Source organism: Calypte anna, chromosome 3, assembly GCF_003957555.1.
Source record: "Calypte anna isolate BGI_N300 chromosome 3, bCalAnn1_v1.p, whole genome shotgun sequence".
Taxonomy (NCBI): Eukaryota; Metazoa; Chordata; class Aves; order Apodiformes; family Trochilidae; genus Calypte; species Calypte anna.
The window spans coordinates 57,014,224-57,031,393 of record NC_044246.1 but is presented as its reverse complement, the minus strand read 5'-3'; the positions used below and the strand labels follow the sequence as shown (position 1 = coordinate 57,031,393).

The following is a 17,170-nucleotide window of genomic DNA, read 5'->3' as shown; positions in this document are numbered from 1 at the left end:
GTCTCTCTACATTTTTAAAACTAGCAACATGTATAAAAAGAAATACCACAGTAATTTACACGGTTACTCTACAAGAATGTGTGAGCCCAGTCTAATAATTCCCCTTAGTAACTCCATTTCCCCCCAGTCCTGTTATTTACCTGTATTTAAGCTTTCCACTCTTAGAGGGAGACCAGACTGGGCCACAGCAACAAGTTTCAAAGCAATGTAAAATTGACTTCTTCCAAAATAGCCAAGTCTTGTTGCACCACAGAGTTCCGTAATCTGAAAGAAAACATAGAGCTACTTACACAAAGAAACCTATGTGACAGGAGCCACAGTATGTGATTCCCCATAAGCAGCAAAGCACCAAGTCTAAATTCCAGTTTCTCCCAGTTACCTATCTTCTGTTCCATTTAGGCTTTAGAAGTTCTACACGGTTGATGTGAGAGGAAGAGTAGCTGGGGGTTCATGTTCCTTTAAAAAAACCACAACCTCCCCTCCCAAAAGACACCAAGAAAGCACCTCATAAACATCTTATGTTACTTCTAGCTATTCCATTAGCAGCTACTGTCTGTCTTCAGTAATGACCACAGAAAAGGAGTAACATTCAATATTTTTAGTACTGTATTTTCAGATCTAATCCAGAAGGACAAAATAAAGATTTCCAAATAATTCTCAGGCAAAACAGAACAGTGTTACTGATCAAGTTAAAAACAGTTTGCCCTAAAATTTCTCCCCGAAGAATTTCAACGAACAAGATTAGAACTTGTAAAATGCAAAAAAGCTTGACAACCACAAATGATACCTTTCAGCCTTTTCTGATATAGGCTTGCTTTAGTTCAACTCAACTTCTAAAACAAACCTCTAAAGTATTAATTCAGAACATAAAGAAGTACCAGCACACATGCATGAGTTTCAGCACTGAAAGAGAATGCAATACTTCAGGTTCTCCAAACAGTGCTACAGATGCCATTTCATTTAAGAAATACAACAAACAGTGTTTGTTTATTCCTTTTTCTTCCCCTGGTGTTCTATATAACGGTGATTTTGTTTTGTGTTAGGAATTTTAAGAAAGTTTGGTCCCTTCAGACAGCAAGTTGTGTTTTCAAACACACTGACCACCCACCCCTTCAGATCAAAGACCTTGCTGAGGGTCCAGTCCTGCTTGTGCCAGGTCACTGCTACGATATTAAGCATGAAACACCCCAAATCAGACTCTCCGAGCTCAATGATGCAGACTGCCTTTTTATCTACAGACTGTAAAATTTCAAGTAAGATACAAGATGATCTTGGACACTCTAGTGAAAGTTTTGAAGTCAAGGTAGATTACACAACTGCTTTTGTCTCCTCAACCACAGTTCAAGTCTTTCCATCACAGCAGACAGTCTGGTTGACAAGTACCCTTTAATATACCCATGTCTGCTAACCCTAATTACTGTTTCTACCTTCATATGCCCAGAAAAGGCTTCTAAGCAGATTTCTTCCACAATTTTTCAGGGACCAAAGTACAGCTGATTATCCTGCAGTCCCTCAAACCAACCTTCCAGCCCTTCCTCAAGATGGCTGCAACATCTTTTTCCAGTTAGAGGCCTACGCCTGATTTCCACAACTATTCAAAAAGAAAGCTCACTTGCAATGATAGCTAGCTCTTTCAGCATCCTCAGAAGCATCACATCTTAATCCTATGACTGTGATATTTATCAAAAGATTGGTACTGCTTACTAGTTTCTCTCTTCTTTCAATCCCATCTCCAGGCGCTAAGAGCCAGGAGACCTTATCTGTAAAGATCAGTGCAGAGAAGGCACTGAAAATCTCAAGTCTCGTATACAACCCTGGGCACCAACCCCTTTCACCAGAGCTCAGACAGAAGTTCCCTGTTTGGCAAAACTGGTCTCTTGCCACATGCATTTTCCTAACTACTGGGATGTACTAATTCCAGGATGAAAGAAAGCTGTTCTGAAAGAACTTCCCAGCTGTTGGAGGACACCAAGAGCAAATGACCCCACCTGCTTGCTGGTAAGTTCCAACTGAAAAAGTCTACTACATTTTGACAAAGTAGCAGCTGAACCAGGTGTTCCACAAGGAGCCAGCCTGTATGCTTCAGCACTGTTGAAACACAGAATTGACTTTGGTAACTCCATACAATCAAACTAGCAGGTTTATTAACTACAGCTGAGATAGATCTGGCTTAACAAAAAGCTGCTTGGCTATCTTCTTCCCATGCACCAAGATTTTAAGACCTCGTGAAAATAAGCTGCTATAATACCTGTCATTGGAAGGTGTGGGAAGTTGACAAATACGTAGTCCCTAAAGGATCAGAAGGTCTAGGGCTGTACATGCAGCTTGAATCTTGCTGGACAGTAGCTCACTGCATTAAATCACTTGGCTATGCCCGAGTTACACTTCCCACATTTTCCCATCACAGAATTTCTGCAGCATGATGCCTGGACAGAAGTCAGAGCATTTTCTAAGTTCAATAACTAAAAGAAAATAACTCCATACAGTTGAATACATTAGTTTCAACAGGTCAGTCATTCTACAAAAAGTGCCATGAGGAAAGAAGCAAGTCTAATTTGACAGGTGACAATATTAACAATAAAAATTTTGAAGCATCAAGATCTGAAATAAATTGCCTATTCCTAGCCTAATGCCAAAAATAACTGCACTAGGTTTAAATAACTGGCAGAACTAAAGCAGTGGAAATTCAAGAGACAGCTAGCAATGGAAACTAGTGAGAAAGCAAGAGCAATTCCTTTATTTAAAAGCACTGTGTACTGAAAGACTGATGAACACCCATGTACTTCATCTAACACAGAGAAAGCTTGTCGATCCAGTGGCTAGAATTGACCATACAAATAACTCTGGAAAAGCTTCTTATGAAAGAAAGCGATGACATGTGCATTTGGAGCCTATGAAATCATCAGACACTAATGGCTTTGAGCAATTTCAAAGACAGTGCTGGACTAGAAATTATCTTTTTTGGAGCTAGTCAGTACTACCAGATTGAGAAAAAAAAATGTCAAAAACTGAATTAATAATTAAACTATCATGGCAGGTAAGTATTAGAGAGGAAAGACAAACATGGATTCCAAGTAAATAGATAAAAATATAGAAAATACATTGGGTGTTAAGTATCAAGAAAATTAAGAAGCCAAGGACAAAAGAACTCCTGCACCCTTATAATGCTGTAAAAGTAGCTGTCAAATCCACTCGTATGTAGCTTAAGGAGTCTTCTATTTCAAACTCAAAATTTAACCTGATTAGTCTGAAGGATGAGTAAAATCATTAAATGCAAGTATCTAGTGGAAACTCCTCTGCTGACTGACAGCATGCTTGAACACACTCAAAAGAGCGTACCTATAATCTCCTCAAAGAAGGATCTAAGCACTCAACAGGTAATAAGCTACTGGCTGATGGCTGGTGGTGGGAATAATAATGGAAAAATAAGAAAGGGATTGGTTCTCTCAGATTTATACTTAAGGCTTTCATCTTCTTAGCAAAAGAGAGGATAAGGAATTTCCTTAAACTCTTCAATGAATTCACAGCCATCAAGACAAAATGCTCCATGACTGTTTTCATATCTTTAGATACTAAGATCCTGAGGTCACTGTACTGTAATTAATTGGATAAAGGCCAACAACTCTATGAAGCTCCAGAATTACTGGAAGCTGTTGATACAAAAGAAAAAAAAAAAACACACAGTGCTGCAGTTGTAAATTACAAAACTGCACACAGTCATCATACTGCAAAGACCTAACAGTAGCATCAACATCAGGAGTTGGCACAGCTCAGACACAGAGAAATCAGTTTGTTGACAAAGGGCACCATTTCAAACACATACCTTCTAGAACTCTTTTATATTTCAAGTAAGAGGTACTTGAACTTGGAAAGGTTTGTGAACAAAAAAGAACAAAACAAAAAAAGACTTAAGAACCTTGGAAAATTCCAGGTGAAGTGGAACCAATCACATCTCTACCAAATGTGATGAAACACTTTCCAGAACTCAAAGTGTCTGTGGGAGACTCCTCCAGAATATCACAGGCTACCTGCCCCCAGGTTGTTTTGCAAGGCAAATCAATCTCATCATCTGTAAACATTATCCATGCAAAAGTACAACAGTATTTAAGCAGGGACTACTTCAAGAATAAAACAGTAAATGAAGCAACATGCAAGCCACATACCCAGTAAAGATAAAAATATCATTTGCTTGGAGAGAGTTACAAAAATATCTACTGTTCCACACCACTGGAAGGTGTTAAGAGGGAAGACAAGCAACTTTTGAAGAAACAACACACATTGTGTATGCTGACAGGAGAGGGGAGTAAAACTCAAAAGAAGGAGTTTTTGTATGACCACATCTGAACCAGGACATTAACACAAGTCTATCCACCAAAAAAAGAATAAAACAAACAACAACAAAATAACAGCCAACAAAAAAAAGTCACAGGTTGATACAAAGCAAGAAAGAAGTACAACCAGGATTCAGCGTTTTGGCCCTGATTTCATTAACGCATTCTTACCTTGAGGTATTCTAGTAGTCCCTACTATAACTTGGCAGAAACTTCCATGTTTCTGTTGTCAGTGTAAGATGACTTTTTTTTTTCTATTTAATTAATGAACACAAAGAAATCCGACTTACTCAACAGAATAGCTGAGCTTAGAAAGGCCCTCTGGAGATCATGTACTCCCCACTACTGCTGCTTGACCCAGGCACAGCTACAGCAGGTTGCTTAGGATGCTGCCTAGCTGAATTTTGAGCATTTTGAGACTCTACAGCCTGAATAACCTTTTCCAGTGTTTGACAACCCTAAAAGTAAGAAATTTTCTCTTATTTTTAAATGAAGCAGTCACCAGAAACAGTATCATATCAACCATAGACCAGAAGTGCAAAACAAGTTTTCATAATTTTGAAATATCTGATACAAACTTGAGTTAAACCAAACTATATGAATATAGTTGTGTTTCTGTATTTAGCACATTATTTGAGTTTTACTGTGCATATTGACAAAAAGCTTTAAATGAAAAGAAAACAGTACATTAAAAAAAACCCAAGTTTACGGCTTACTTCTGTTATAAAAGCTAAAAATAAAAAAAATAAACTGCATTCAGCTTTAGGTTATTTAATAAAAATGTAATTGATTACAGATTGATTTTCATTCACAGTTTAAAATGAAAAAAATTACCACATCAACGTTCCTTCTGTACCTCATATGAAGCAATTCATTAATCTAAAGCTCTCTGCTAAATTAAACAGGCACAACAGGATGCTTTCCAAATTAAAATTTTATTGGAACACACCTTAAAATTGAGTACTAGACTATGCTGTGCAACAAAGGTACTCTTCTGAAGTCATGTAATCCACTCACCTCGGATACAGTAAAAATAATCATGTATCTACAGTGTAACGTAACCTGCAGATGTATATATAAGCTATATGTGCATGTCCTTGTCACTAACATTGTAGCAGAAAACCTGACCATCACTACAGACTGAAGACCTATGAAGCACAAAGGAGGAGCTTTTTTCTACATTGAATACATTTCCTTCCTCACAATTTGTTATCTTCTCATCTTGCTACCCTGCAACCACTGTTCAATAGATCAAATCCTGTCACTTCATTTATCTCAGTCTCTCACTAACTGCAGACCATAGGTTGACAGAGTTTTCTAACTACAGCCTCTCATCCATCATCAACTCGGCAAAACAATATTCATTTGTTATTCAACAAGAATTTTTACCTTTTCTTCAGAAAAATCTCATTTGACAGGTAGCTTTTCAGATGCAACAGTTGTTGACAGCACTATGTAGCAGGAACAAGACAGAGAACTGACAGAGATCCTCCTTTTCAAGAGTTATTTTTAACCAAGTCAAGCCTCTGACCTAGTTCTCGGCAAGGCTCCACAAATGCTGGCACATGGTGGCACACAAGAGAAAAACTGGATAGGACAAAAAAAATGGCACTGAAAGAAACAGTCCAAGTATTGCTCTGAATTCTGTTTCAGCACTATTAACAGTATATGACACTTAAACAGTTTTAGACCTATCCAAAGATCATTTGCAAAATGCATTTATGAAAGATATCAAGAATAGCTATTTCTAACTCAGTAAGTATGAAGTCAGCAACAGTCATGGGCTAAACAGCATGTACAGTATTACCTCTTAACACATAGATTTTTCTTATTAGATACCTAAGAAACATAGTTGTAAATTATACTTAATTAGTCAATACTAAGAACTTCCAGGCACAGGGAGTATTTGGGACATCACTGTATTTTGTTGCATAACAAATAGTGAGGTCTTCCTTTTAAGTCTGACTGTTCCATTAACATGGCTCTCAGTCAACACCACAAACCTGGCTTCAGAACACAAGATTTCAAAGAAATAAAACGAATAGCAGTGGAGGACTTCCAAGATGATACACGCTCTCTGACACTGAACTGTTTAGTGTATTGTCTGAGTCTCTCCTGAAACTTATCCTCTCTTGATTTTCACATTGCATGTATCCACACTGGAAGCTAAAACACCAATAACAAAACAGGAGTACTCATCAGTTTGGTCAATTATCTACAGATATTTAGAACTGAATGTTTCCATTCCACAGGACACTTCAGGTTCAAACATACATATGTTTCAATCAAATGAAATTTTAGAATTAATCACATCAGAAATAAAGAACTTAATTAGCTGGTCAAAAAATGAACTGGTGTTTTACATCTCAGAGGAATGATTCTGCCCCTATATTTTCAGATCTGTTTTACAAGGATGGCCCATCTCTAAGTAAGAGTTGGCAGATTTGGAGTCATGATTTCACTATGTTTATGAAAAAAATGAGGACAAAAAGCACTGAAATGTTACTGGTTTATGACAGACGCATATAATAAATATGGATCTTAACAAGTGAAAAAAAAACCCCACTTAAAAAAACCCCCAAAACTGCCCTACACAATTTTCAACCAATGTCACACTTTTTGAGCCAGTTATATTTTACATTATTCCTGACTCCATTCCAAAATTGGCCCGCAGCATCTCCTATTGTTTCTGGTAGCACATATACTCATGGTGGATTAACCTCACTGATCAGAAACACTTCCTACTGCAACAGCTTTTATTTTTACATTTGCAATCAAAGTTTGCAGTCTTGTTAACAGCTCCAGCTAAAGCTGTTACAAGGTGCATACATGAATCTTACCTGCAGTGCCTCCTATGCAAAGCTTCACAGCCCTCTAGGTCAGTGGTTCCCATCTTGGTTTGTTAGTATATAGTAACCACAACCAAACAATCCATCCAGTTGAAGGTGCAGATGCACATGCAACTACATAGAAGTTCAAAATACTGATTTACAATGGCAATTTCTTCAAACATCTCTAGTCATAGGCTATCCTACTCAAGTACAACTCAAACAAATTATAGCCAAATACCTCTCAAAAAGGAGACAGTATAAGTAAGCATATTCCTTTCTGACATTTTCAATTGCATCAACAAAGGAAAACCCAGATAGCCAGATGAATACTCACTTTATAAAGCAACTACTATTCTCTCAAGTAAGAAGTCATAGCTGGAAGAACTCAAGATTCTGTCTACTGCTGTTCCTCTGGCAGAGTAGGTACTCATGAGAAAGGTACCTTACAAGCAATAATGGTGATTAAACAGTAAGAACTGGAAATAAAAAAATATGAAGCAGCAAAAGACAGCTTGGGGACCTACATGAACCATTTTTAATTCTCCATGCAAAAAGGGAGCTTCTTTTTAAAGGAGATATTCCACACAGTTGTCTCCTCTTCCTATGCAATTTTGCATTACTGCTGAACCTAAATAGTTCCTCCCTCCCCGCTGTTAGCTGCACAGTTCCCCATTCCTGAGAACTGTTGCTCATCTATCTGATGACACAGTATGATTACTAAGAAAGCCAGCAAAAAGTTGCTGTGTTGATTATCAGCTCATTTATTAAAGTCAATGTGCCCACTGTACAACCAATTTACACCTCAGCATTTACAAGATACATGAGAACAGGCAGCCGGTAGCAAGTTTGGTTCAATATGACACCAAACTTCTTGTAAGGCTTCAGCCTCAAGGAAGTTGCATGCTTTCCACTTAGAGGAACAGAGAAGGCTGAAATGAGGCAACTGAACAAAACTACATGTCAGGAGCTCTTGCAACTCCAACTTCTTTGCCTTGCCCAAAGAAACCCACCTTAGGAGGGAAAGATAAATTCACATAACTGACTGCTAGGAAATGCCCTCAAAAAAAGGGTGCCTTCTATCTCCTGGTGGTGACATGGAGAGTTCAAGCAACAGGAGATGAAGAAACACACTTCATCAAGAATTCTTGATGTCTGAGCCAGTTTGTGACAATTTGAGACCCTGTGATGATTCTGTAACATTCAGATGACCGTATTTTCTGGAAGAAATGGTAGCAGCCGAAGTATGCATTTAAGCACCAAGAAATCATCTAGCTGCAGCATGCAGAGATATCTTACAACAATGATGTATTTATTATTTCAAATTAACACTCCAATAACAATGCGAAGGAGGTTACACAGATGTTCCAACTGTAGATGCTCCTGCCATGCAGCACTAAGTTAAGTACTTTTCCTGCTAAATCTCTACTTAAGTACTACATGCTGAAGAGAACAGCATTTATATAGACATTTTGATACTTTTCAGACCTCATTTATAATGGAGACTTTGCAGTGATCGGAATTCCTTGCTAATAACTATTTTTTTTACATTAATATTTTTTCCACACCTCACCTTTCACCAGCATGTCAGAACAAAACGTTACGACAGAAAAGTCTCAAAGAATGAACTCAGTCTTCTGGCTTTTTGCTACTGTTAAATTAAGATTAAGGCATCCTGTGATCCTAGAATTAATGGCTGTGCTGAGGCACTGTGCTGAGGCACAAACAAAATGTTCAGATCTTCTCTTGGTTTTTCTCAGCACTTCTGTACAAGTCTACTTTAAGCTACTATGCCCATTACTATACACTGCTTTCCCATCCCAGTCTGTTTTCCTCTGAGCATCGGCCTGACCAGTGCTAATTGGTTACTTAGCTTTGCACTGCTCTCCTGTTACCAGTAAGGCCTTTCAAGACCTGACAATGTGTCTATCAAAGCTTAAACAAAGCTCAGTTAAAAATCTAAAACCTGCACATTTGCAGAGATACATTTGACACTTAGAAGAGAGCTGCTAACACTAGGTCTTAAATTAAGAGATTTTAATTCGGAAAAAAACAAGCTGTGCACATTATTGCGGTAAGAATGGACTTTCCTACAAAATTCACAACAGTCTGAAGCAGAAGTTAGCACCTAAAGCTAAAGTTTATACACCTCTTTCCTGATCACCCTTTTCTGGGATGGATTTGAAACTGAGCTTACTAATTGCTCTGTTACTATCCTTTAGGAGCATTTTAAATCTCAGATGTCAATCATTCCAGAAATTCTGGTCAGACTGTCATATTTCCAAGTCCTTTAGCCTATCAAAACAGTTTTCCCAGGGGATAATTTCACTCATTAGACACCAACCTCAGCTGGAGAAACAAGCAAGACACAAACATGGTCACCAACTCAGTAAGTTTGTTTAGAAAGGATGACATTGGTGGATTAATAATATCCCTATGGCCTAAAGAAATGGTAAAAGAAAAAGAACAAGTGGGCAATAGATTCTTACACTAATTGTTACTAGAACTCAAACAAGAAAAATCTAATAGTCAATATAATGTTCCCACACTCACTCTAACTTCAAATTCATCTAAGCAAAGAGCAGAACTTCAACTTGAAGTCAAGGAATTCTATAAGAATGACTAATCTAATCAGAAAATACTTATGACCTAATAGGTGTGAAACTTGTCTGTAAGGGCTAATAGTTTCAAAGCTAGAAAGTATGACTGCAAAGTCATAGGCTGTCAGCGAAGTCCTATAATTACACAGCATCTGCATGCCTGCAATTTTTCAAAGGCAGTGTATGAAGTGCAAAGAACTTCTAATGCAAAAGAACAATCTTTACAGGAAAAACGATCAAGTTTACAGTGCGTGATTTAGTACAGCTAACTTAATTCTAAACTGCATTTGCCAAAGGCTCTGATACTTCTGAATAACTTAAAAATTCTACCCAGTCATGTGAGAGTGGATATTAATCACCTTTGCAGTCATCTGATGGCACATTTAAAAGGGAAAAAATAAAGTACTTGAAATTAACCGAGTACTGTGCTGGCATACAGAATTATGAAGGAATTATTTGCTGTGGAAGTGACTAAACAGTGTGAATGCCAGTCAATTAGACTGAAAAATCAACGAAAACAAATATAAATCTAATAGACCTAATCTGCACTCCTTAAGTTTTCCCCTTGACTTCCTGCCTTTAATTTCAAAAACAATGATTATTCTCTGACTAAACACAGCTGAGATTGAGACTACTCAAACTAATTAACTGTAAAGACAAAACAATTAGCAGCCCAATAGTCTTTGTCAACGTAACATCATTAAACATTTTTACCAGAATTCTGCAGAAAACTCAAAAGCACAGTTCACAGGATACAAAGCAGACAAAGAGCCATTTCTGGCAATAACAGAGAGTAGACTTCTTATATACCTCACTCTTACAGAGAAACAAAACTAACCTACTACTCAGCTGAGAGGAAAGAAAAATACTCTACTATAGTAACATTTGAGGGGGACAGTGTAAGTAATCCACAAACAGATATTCTTAGCTGTAGATCCAGGCACCGTTTGTGTTTACAACACATTTCTAGCTGTTTGGGTTATCTTAAAGGAGAACTGAGATATAGCATAATATATGTACAAACATTATTTAAGCATGTAAAAATACACATAAATGTTATATTTAAATTATGTATTATTATAACACTAAAAATCCACAGACTCATTAGCTTTATGGTGCTCAGGATAACAAAATATTAAGAATGTTTAAGAAAAATGCTATAGTTTAGTATAGCTATAATACATTTCTACAGTCAGTAGGCCTTAATAATGATCTTTTGTGAGTATCACCTCAGAGGAAATCTAAATTAGATGTATTTTTCAACATCATGTAGGAAATCTGTAAACTTTAAAATAAAACGTATAAAATGTATAAAATGTATAAAACACATGGCTGGGACTCATTTAGGTGATTTCTTTTTGAAATTATTTGTTTGCAGATTAGGTAAAGATCAGTATTAGACAAGGAAAGCTTTTTACACAGCATTTTTTTAAAGATCTGTGAGTGCTATGTATTTTTAAATGTTCTCCAAATCCACGTCACTGAAAAGAGGGCATGGGACTTGCCGTGTATAAGGAATTCTAATTTCTTACCTCAACAGTTCAGAAAAAGATAATAAACTCAGCAAATTTATGAGAACTAGGTTGAGTTTTCTACACATCTCCACCACACATGTACTCCTAAGCATGCCCTGGCTCAGCTTCCATTTGCAGTTGGCATTTAGCAAATTCTATTGATTTGATGATTAACAGGTAGTCTCTGTGTGGTAAACTTCAGTGAAACAGTAACTGCAACAATATATCACTGTGAGCATGGGTTTTTTTCCCCCTAGATCTCTTTCTTTCTACATCAGTTCTCCAACAAAGAGACCAACATTTTAAATCAATAACCTGCAATTTTGTTTTGCCGTATTCTACCTATGGGTTATAATTCTAATTGCAGCACACAGCACAGATGAGCTCTGGCATCTGAGAAGACTACCATTTCAGGTTCTCCATCCCCTTTGTTCACCAAAAGCTATCACCCCAAAAACAACAGAAGGCAGCAATATGCCTGCACCTTAGTTGTTCTGCACTGTGCAGACATTGTAGCTGATGAATGAGGCTTTACGCTGCAAGTCAGGGATTTACAATAAAGCAGCTGTACCACAGATATGGACTTTCTTACAGCTTTGATGCAAAGGCAGCAAGCTCTGACGGACAGTTGAGGTAGACAGCCAGAGACAGTAATTTTTTTCCCATAAATGACATCTATCACCCTCACTGCTCTGGCTCATACTGTGCAATCACTTCAGAACAGTCAACTACATTTCTTTTGTACAAAGCTAATCTAGAAGTGAGTGTGCACACAGACACATCAGGAGTGTGCCTAATGAATCCCAGCTAACATTCAGTCCACACAGCCAGGCCAGAACTTGATCAAAGGAAAACTTCTGAAATACACACACCGGGTGGATGGCAGCTCTTCCTTGTGTTGCATCGTATTACTTGCTAATACAAGCACCAATGCACACGGCAGCTGAGTCAGGTGAAAAATACCTAGACAAACCCACCTAACTTTTGGCTGAACAAGCTCCCAGAACTAGCTCACTGTCTGTTGGAATGAATGTCAGTGCCAGCATAAGGTAGTTCCAGCTTCTAGTGGTTTAAGCCACCATGGAACTCATGCTAGGCCACATAACTGAAACACAATTGCTCTCAAACGAGGCAAGCTCTCCTCTTCCCCTCCATAATCAAATGGTTTTCTGGAACCAACATCGATATTCACTCAACCCCACTGTTAGCTGATAGAGTTAAAATCAAGAAAAAACTGTGATTAATTTTCTGCCTACACAGCCCCTGATGCCAGCACATAACAGCGTCAAACAGGCACTATCATCTTTGCAAGGAGAAACAGCAGCAGGAGCATGTGGTGGAAGAGAGGGGAAGACTGAACCACCTCCATCAGTGGCAGCTCCACATTAGACTGGTTTAGCTGCAGTGTGGAACTGCACCCTGGGAGCAATTTAAAAACTCATGCAACTGTTATGAAGTAGTTGGACTTGTTATCCCAACACATGTACTTTTATGCACTGTTTTACGCAAATCTTCTGCCTCAAGGCTAATTTCAAGGATATGCACAAAAAAGGCAGAATTATGGGTTAATAAAGCCTGGTGTTCTCACATGTGCAGCTGAAGCTGTATTTTTAGTTTGGTAATGTGGCTGTACTTGTGTAAACGTGTATTAGGTGGATGTACAGTTTTTCTTTCCCTGGGTTTTGTTCCTTTGTGAGCATATGATTTGTATACAACAACCATAACTATTTCAGTCTTCTATGTGTTCACTTATAAGCAGCTGACAGTGTCCCTTAGAGGCAAAAAGTGAGAATGATTAGCAACAACTGGCCACATGTATTGACTTTTATTACTGCAAGACAAATTTCACATCAACATCACTCTGCAGGAAAGGCAGCCTTTAAACAACAGATTTGCAAGTAAAACAAGTTATGGGTCTAAAAAAAGGCAACCGTCAAACATTTTTATTTCCTACAGAATCAGTTCTAAGTTATTGAAAGGTATCTACAAATCTGTGCTACTGAAGAGGAAAAACTCTGAAGCAGCTCCTCGGGACTACTTGGTCCTGAGTCTGAAGAGCAGCAATTCTGTTTTGCACACCTACAAAGGTACTTAGCATTCACATGACTAGTACTACACTTGCATTCCAGGATTATATAATAATTGGGTAACTGATTCAAGTTCCTTCTGCCACAAGCATCAGGTGCTTCAAAAGAACAGGTAAGAACAGAGCACCATGTGGTCAGAAGAAAATTCCACCTCCTTCACGGGGTTTCCTTATTTCTTAAACTCTGTCATCTTGAACTTTTAACTACCTAGGCACAGCTTCCAAAGCATCAAATCCAAATTCCCTTGGAGGAATCTTCACCCAATATATTCACAGCTGTGTTAACCTGAGGTAAAGCTGGAATAAAGGGGAACATAAAATCACTGAAGAACTAGATTCTCTCCCTCCCAAGCAAGCACAAGGCACTTTACAGGTTACCAATAGCGATTCCACAAGATAATCAGAATGGGTCAAACTGCTAAGGGCATTTTGACTTTCTTTATCTTATTTACAGTTTCATTCCTCACGCAATCTAATATCTTGTTTGCCATTTTAACTGCATGGTTTTCCTTGAGATCACTACAGTGATAAGCCAGGTCTGCTGCTTGAGTTAATTTATTTAGAACCTGTGGAATGATGCCCAAGTAGTTTCTCTTCTTCAGATGTAATCAACTCTGCAAAAAAATATTTGACCTCCTCTGCAACAGATAAGGATATAATCTGTAGCCACTTGTATTCAAAATTCCAGATCTTTCCAAATTCTTGAACAAATCCCTGCATAGAACAAAATCTCTTAACACTACGCTACTTTATATTATATCTTATGAAAAAGAGAAAAGTTATATCTTATGGGAAATAGGTTTTAAATACAAACAGGTAAATGTTCACAGTCCTGGGGTGATTCTTCTGAAATTGGCTGGCCACACACAAAAATCAACAGTGATTAGCCCCTGAGAAATCTCACTCATAACACTGATCATTCAGGCTCTCTTACCATTAAGTCCTGTCTAGCAAGTCATCAAATAAGAGACTGCAAGTTTTACCAGTAAGAAGCATTTCTTATTCAGCTCTCCTGCTCTTTTTTGCATCTTAAACTCATTTTGACTAACCAGGTTGCTCTGAAGTTAAGCAAAAGCATTCCCCTGAAATTTCATACTAAATTGTAGAAGGCTAAAATTTGTGTACTGGATTTCCAACTGCAGTAACTTTAACACTTTGTTAAAAGGGCTGTTTATCTCACCAGGCTGAGAATGAAATTGCATAAAAGACAGCATGGTCTTCTAAATACAGTTTCACCCACAGCAACTCGAAACACCACATAAACTTTAAAGCAATAAGCAATGACAGAGGGAACTGCATAAACAGCAAATTATTACAAATAGCTGTTCATAAGAATGGTTCACAGGGAATACCTTTCTCAAAGAATTGCACAAAACACATCAGAGCAGTCTTTCCCTTTTCTGTATCTGCAGCTTTGTAAAAATGCTTCACTTTTTAAATGTAGAAAATAAGGAATATAAGAAAGCTAGGGCTAAAACTAGACACATGCATATTGAGAGTATGTCCCACATCACTCTCAGCACCGCATTTTTCTTTGTTAGATATGTTCTGGTGACTACAGGTAAATTAATACCTGCCTGAAGTCCAAGACGGACTGAACAGCTCAGGTGCAGTGGATTAGCGTCTGCAGCACCCAACCATACAAACCCAGATTTCCTTGTGTTGCTCTTTATCAGCAGACTGTGGTGTAAATCTCGCCAGCATTCCCAAAACGCTTTGGGGTTCTCAAGCTTTGGATAGCCTCTGTCGACACGAAGCAAACAAGACACTTACCTACCAGTTGCTGGGCACGGCCAGTAGGTATTATCAACAGCCCTTTGCCAGCCCTGCGGACAGGCCCCACCAGTACACGAGTAGGGGCCTGCTACAGGCCATGACCTGCGCAGCAGCTCCCTGCACCCCCCGCCCTTCCCTCTCCGACGGGGAGGCTCAGCCTCTCCCTCCTGCCGGGGCTCAGGTGGCCGTCTCCCAGGCCGGACAATAGCTCCCCAGTCCCCTGGCGGATCCCACTCCGGCCTCCCCTCCCCGCCAACGCTACCGCCGGCGAGACGACCCCCGCCACAAGGCTACCAGTCAGGCAAGGGCCAAGCCGAGCGCGGCGGAGGGGAGGGATAGCAGCGCCGGACGGGGCAGTCTCCCCGCGGGCAGTAACGGCGGGGCGGTGCCCGGGCCCTCCGCCCCCCCGGGGGGCCCGCAGCTGCTACCTGCATGACCACGTCGTTGGGCAGCTGCGCGGCGCGGAAGAGATCCAGGACCCGCCCGTTGGACGCCACCTTCTTGGTGCTCTCGGTGTCGCAGTAGGAGAAGAGGTCGCAGTAGTAGCGCTGCTCCGCCTCGCTCAGCGTCAGGCCCTCCATCTTACAGCCCGGCTCCGCTCCGCGCTGCTGCTGCCGCTGCCTCCGCCGCCTCCTCCTCCTCCGCCGCCGCCGCCGCCGCCCTGCATTCAACGGCGGCGGCGCTGCCGGCAGAGGTGCCGCTGAGAGCGCGCGGGGCTGCCTCGCGCCGCCCGGCCCGTCGCGGGGGTGGGGGGGGAGGAACGGGAGGTGATGGGGAAGAGGGGGGGGAAAGGGAGGGCGGGAGGGGGGGAACGGGACGGAGGAAGGGAGGGAAACGCCGCCGCACGCCCCAGCCAACCGCCGCGCGCGAGCGCCCGCTCACACCTTCCCCCCCCTCCCAGCCCACACACCCCCTCCCGCCAACCGCCCCGCCCCTCCCGACCACACGGCGGCGCGCGCGCGCGCCTGCGCGCCTGCCCCCCCGCGCGTGCGCACACCGCCCGGCGAGAGCGCGCCCCGGGGAGGGGGGGGGGTGGGTAAGGCGGGGGGCGGATCCAGAGGGACGGGGGGGGCGGTGTCCGCCGGCCGGCCGGCCCCATCCCTCTCCCCGTCGCGGTGCCGACGCCATCTAGGGCGACCTCGGAAGCGGGGAGGAAGGAGGAGGAGGGGGAGCGGTGGCCGTCCGGGCGCGCCGCCCCTCTTCCCGGGCCCCGGATGTGCGGAGCAGCCCTGCGCGGCAGTGCCCTCTGTGGGGGCGGGTGGGGGCGGGGCGGGATGGGGCGCTCGCAGCGGGGACCTGTGGAGCATCTCGGGGTGCGGGGCCCTGAGCCTGTCCGGTGGGGATTCGGGCACTCGGGATCCTCAGGGGTACGGGTTCTGCTCGTCACTGGCGAGGTATTTCCCGTCCTGCGACGTATCCCTGCTGTGAGCCCTCCCCGCTATGCGCCCTGATGCAGCAGCCCCACAGAACGCACAAGGAAAAGTGACCCGGGTAGCAGCGCCTTACATCGGCCTTGTGGGAGAGAATAAAAAGCTCACCAGCCAGAGCTCTGTCTCTTCATGTCTCTCTTGGCTCTGTTTTCTTGCATTTTCAGTGCTCCCCGGGGTAAATCAACGCCCTGGCTGCACCACACCAGCAAAGTTACCTTCAAGCCACTTGAAGCTTCTTGACACCCCTGCAAAGAGCCTGTGCAGAATGCCAGGGTCTCCTGCGAGACCCAGTTGACTGCCTGCTCTGATACATATCCTACTGATTTGGCAGTCCAGTTCCACATACTTAAAGGCATTAAACTTTTTCCTGTTTTGCCACTTTGCATTGTTTCAAAACTTCACAATTTTATCCTTCCAGACGGGTATCGCCAACTGCTTTAGTTCCCTGAAGCACCTTGTCCTTTCCACCTCTTAAGATATTTCTGTTCAGATTCATCTTCATTGCCATTAGGAATACACAGTATACCCTTTTGCTGCTAGCTAAAGTTTTTGAAAAACAGTGATATGTTAGCTTACAGCTAGCAGACAAATGGATCTTCTCTAAA

The 17,170-nt window shown here is 41.3% G+C and overlaps 1 protein-coding gene across 6 annotated transcripts in view; it reads right to left on the bottom strand.

The window, feature by feature from the left end:
- Window positions 1-15,859, bottom strand: part of REPS1 (RALBP1 associated Eps domain containing 1) — a 64,903-nt gene extending 49,044 nt beyond the window's left edge. For 4 of the 6 annotated variants that reach the window (XM_030446818.1, XM_030446824.1, XM_030446821.1 and 1 more), the window contains exons 1-2: window positions 15,564-15,859; window positions 141-264 (exon numbers count right to left, since the gene is read on the bottom strand). In XM_030446818.1, coding sequence (XP_030302678.1) covers window positions 141-264; window positions 15,564-15,716 — 277 coding nt within the window. In that variant the 5' untranslated portion in view covers window positions 15,717-15,859. The remainder of the gene's footprint in view (window positions 1-140; window positions 265-15,563) is intronic. The other 2 variants (XM_030446822.1, XM_030446823.1) reach the window with 2 other exon arrangements.
- Window positions 15,860-17,170: the final 1,311 nt, after the last annotated feature.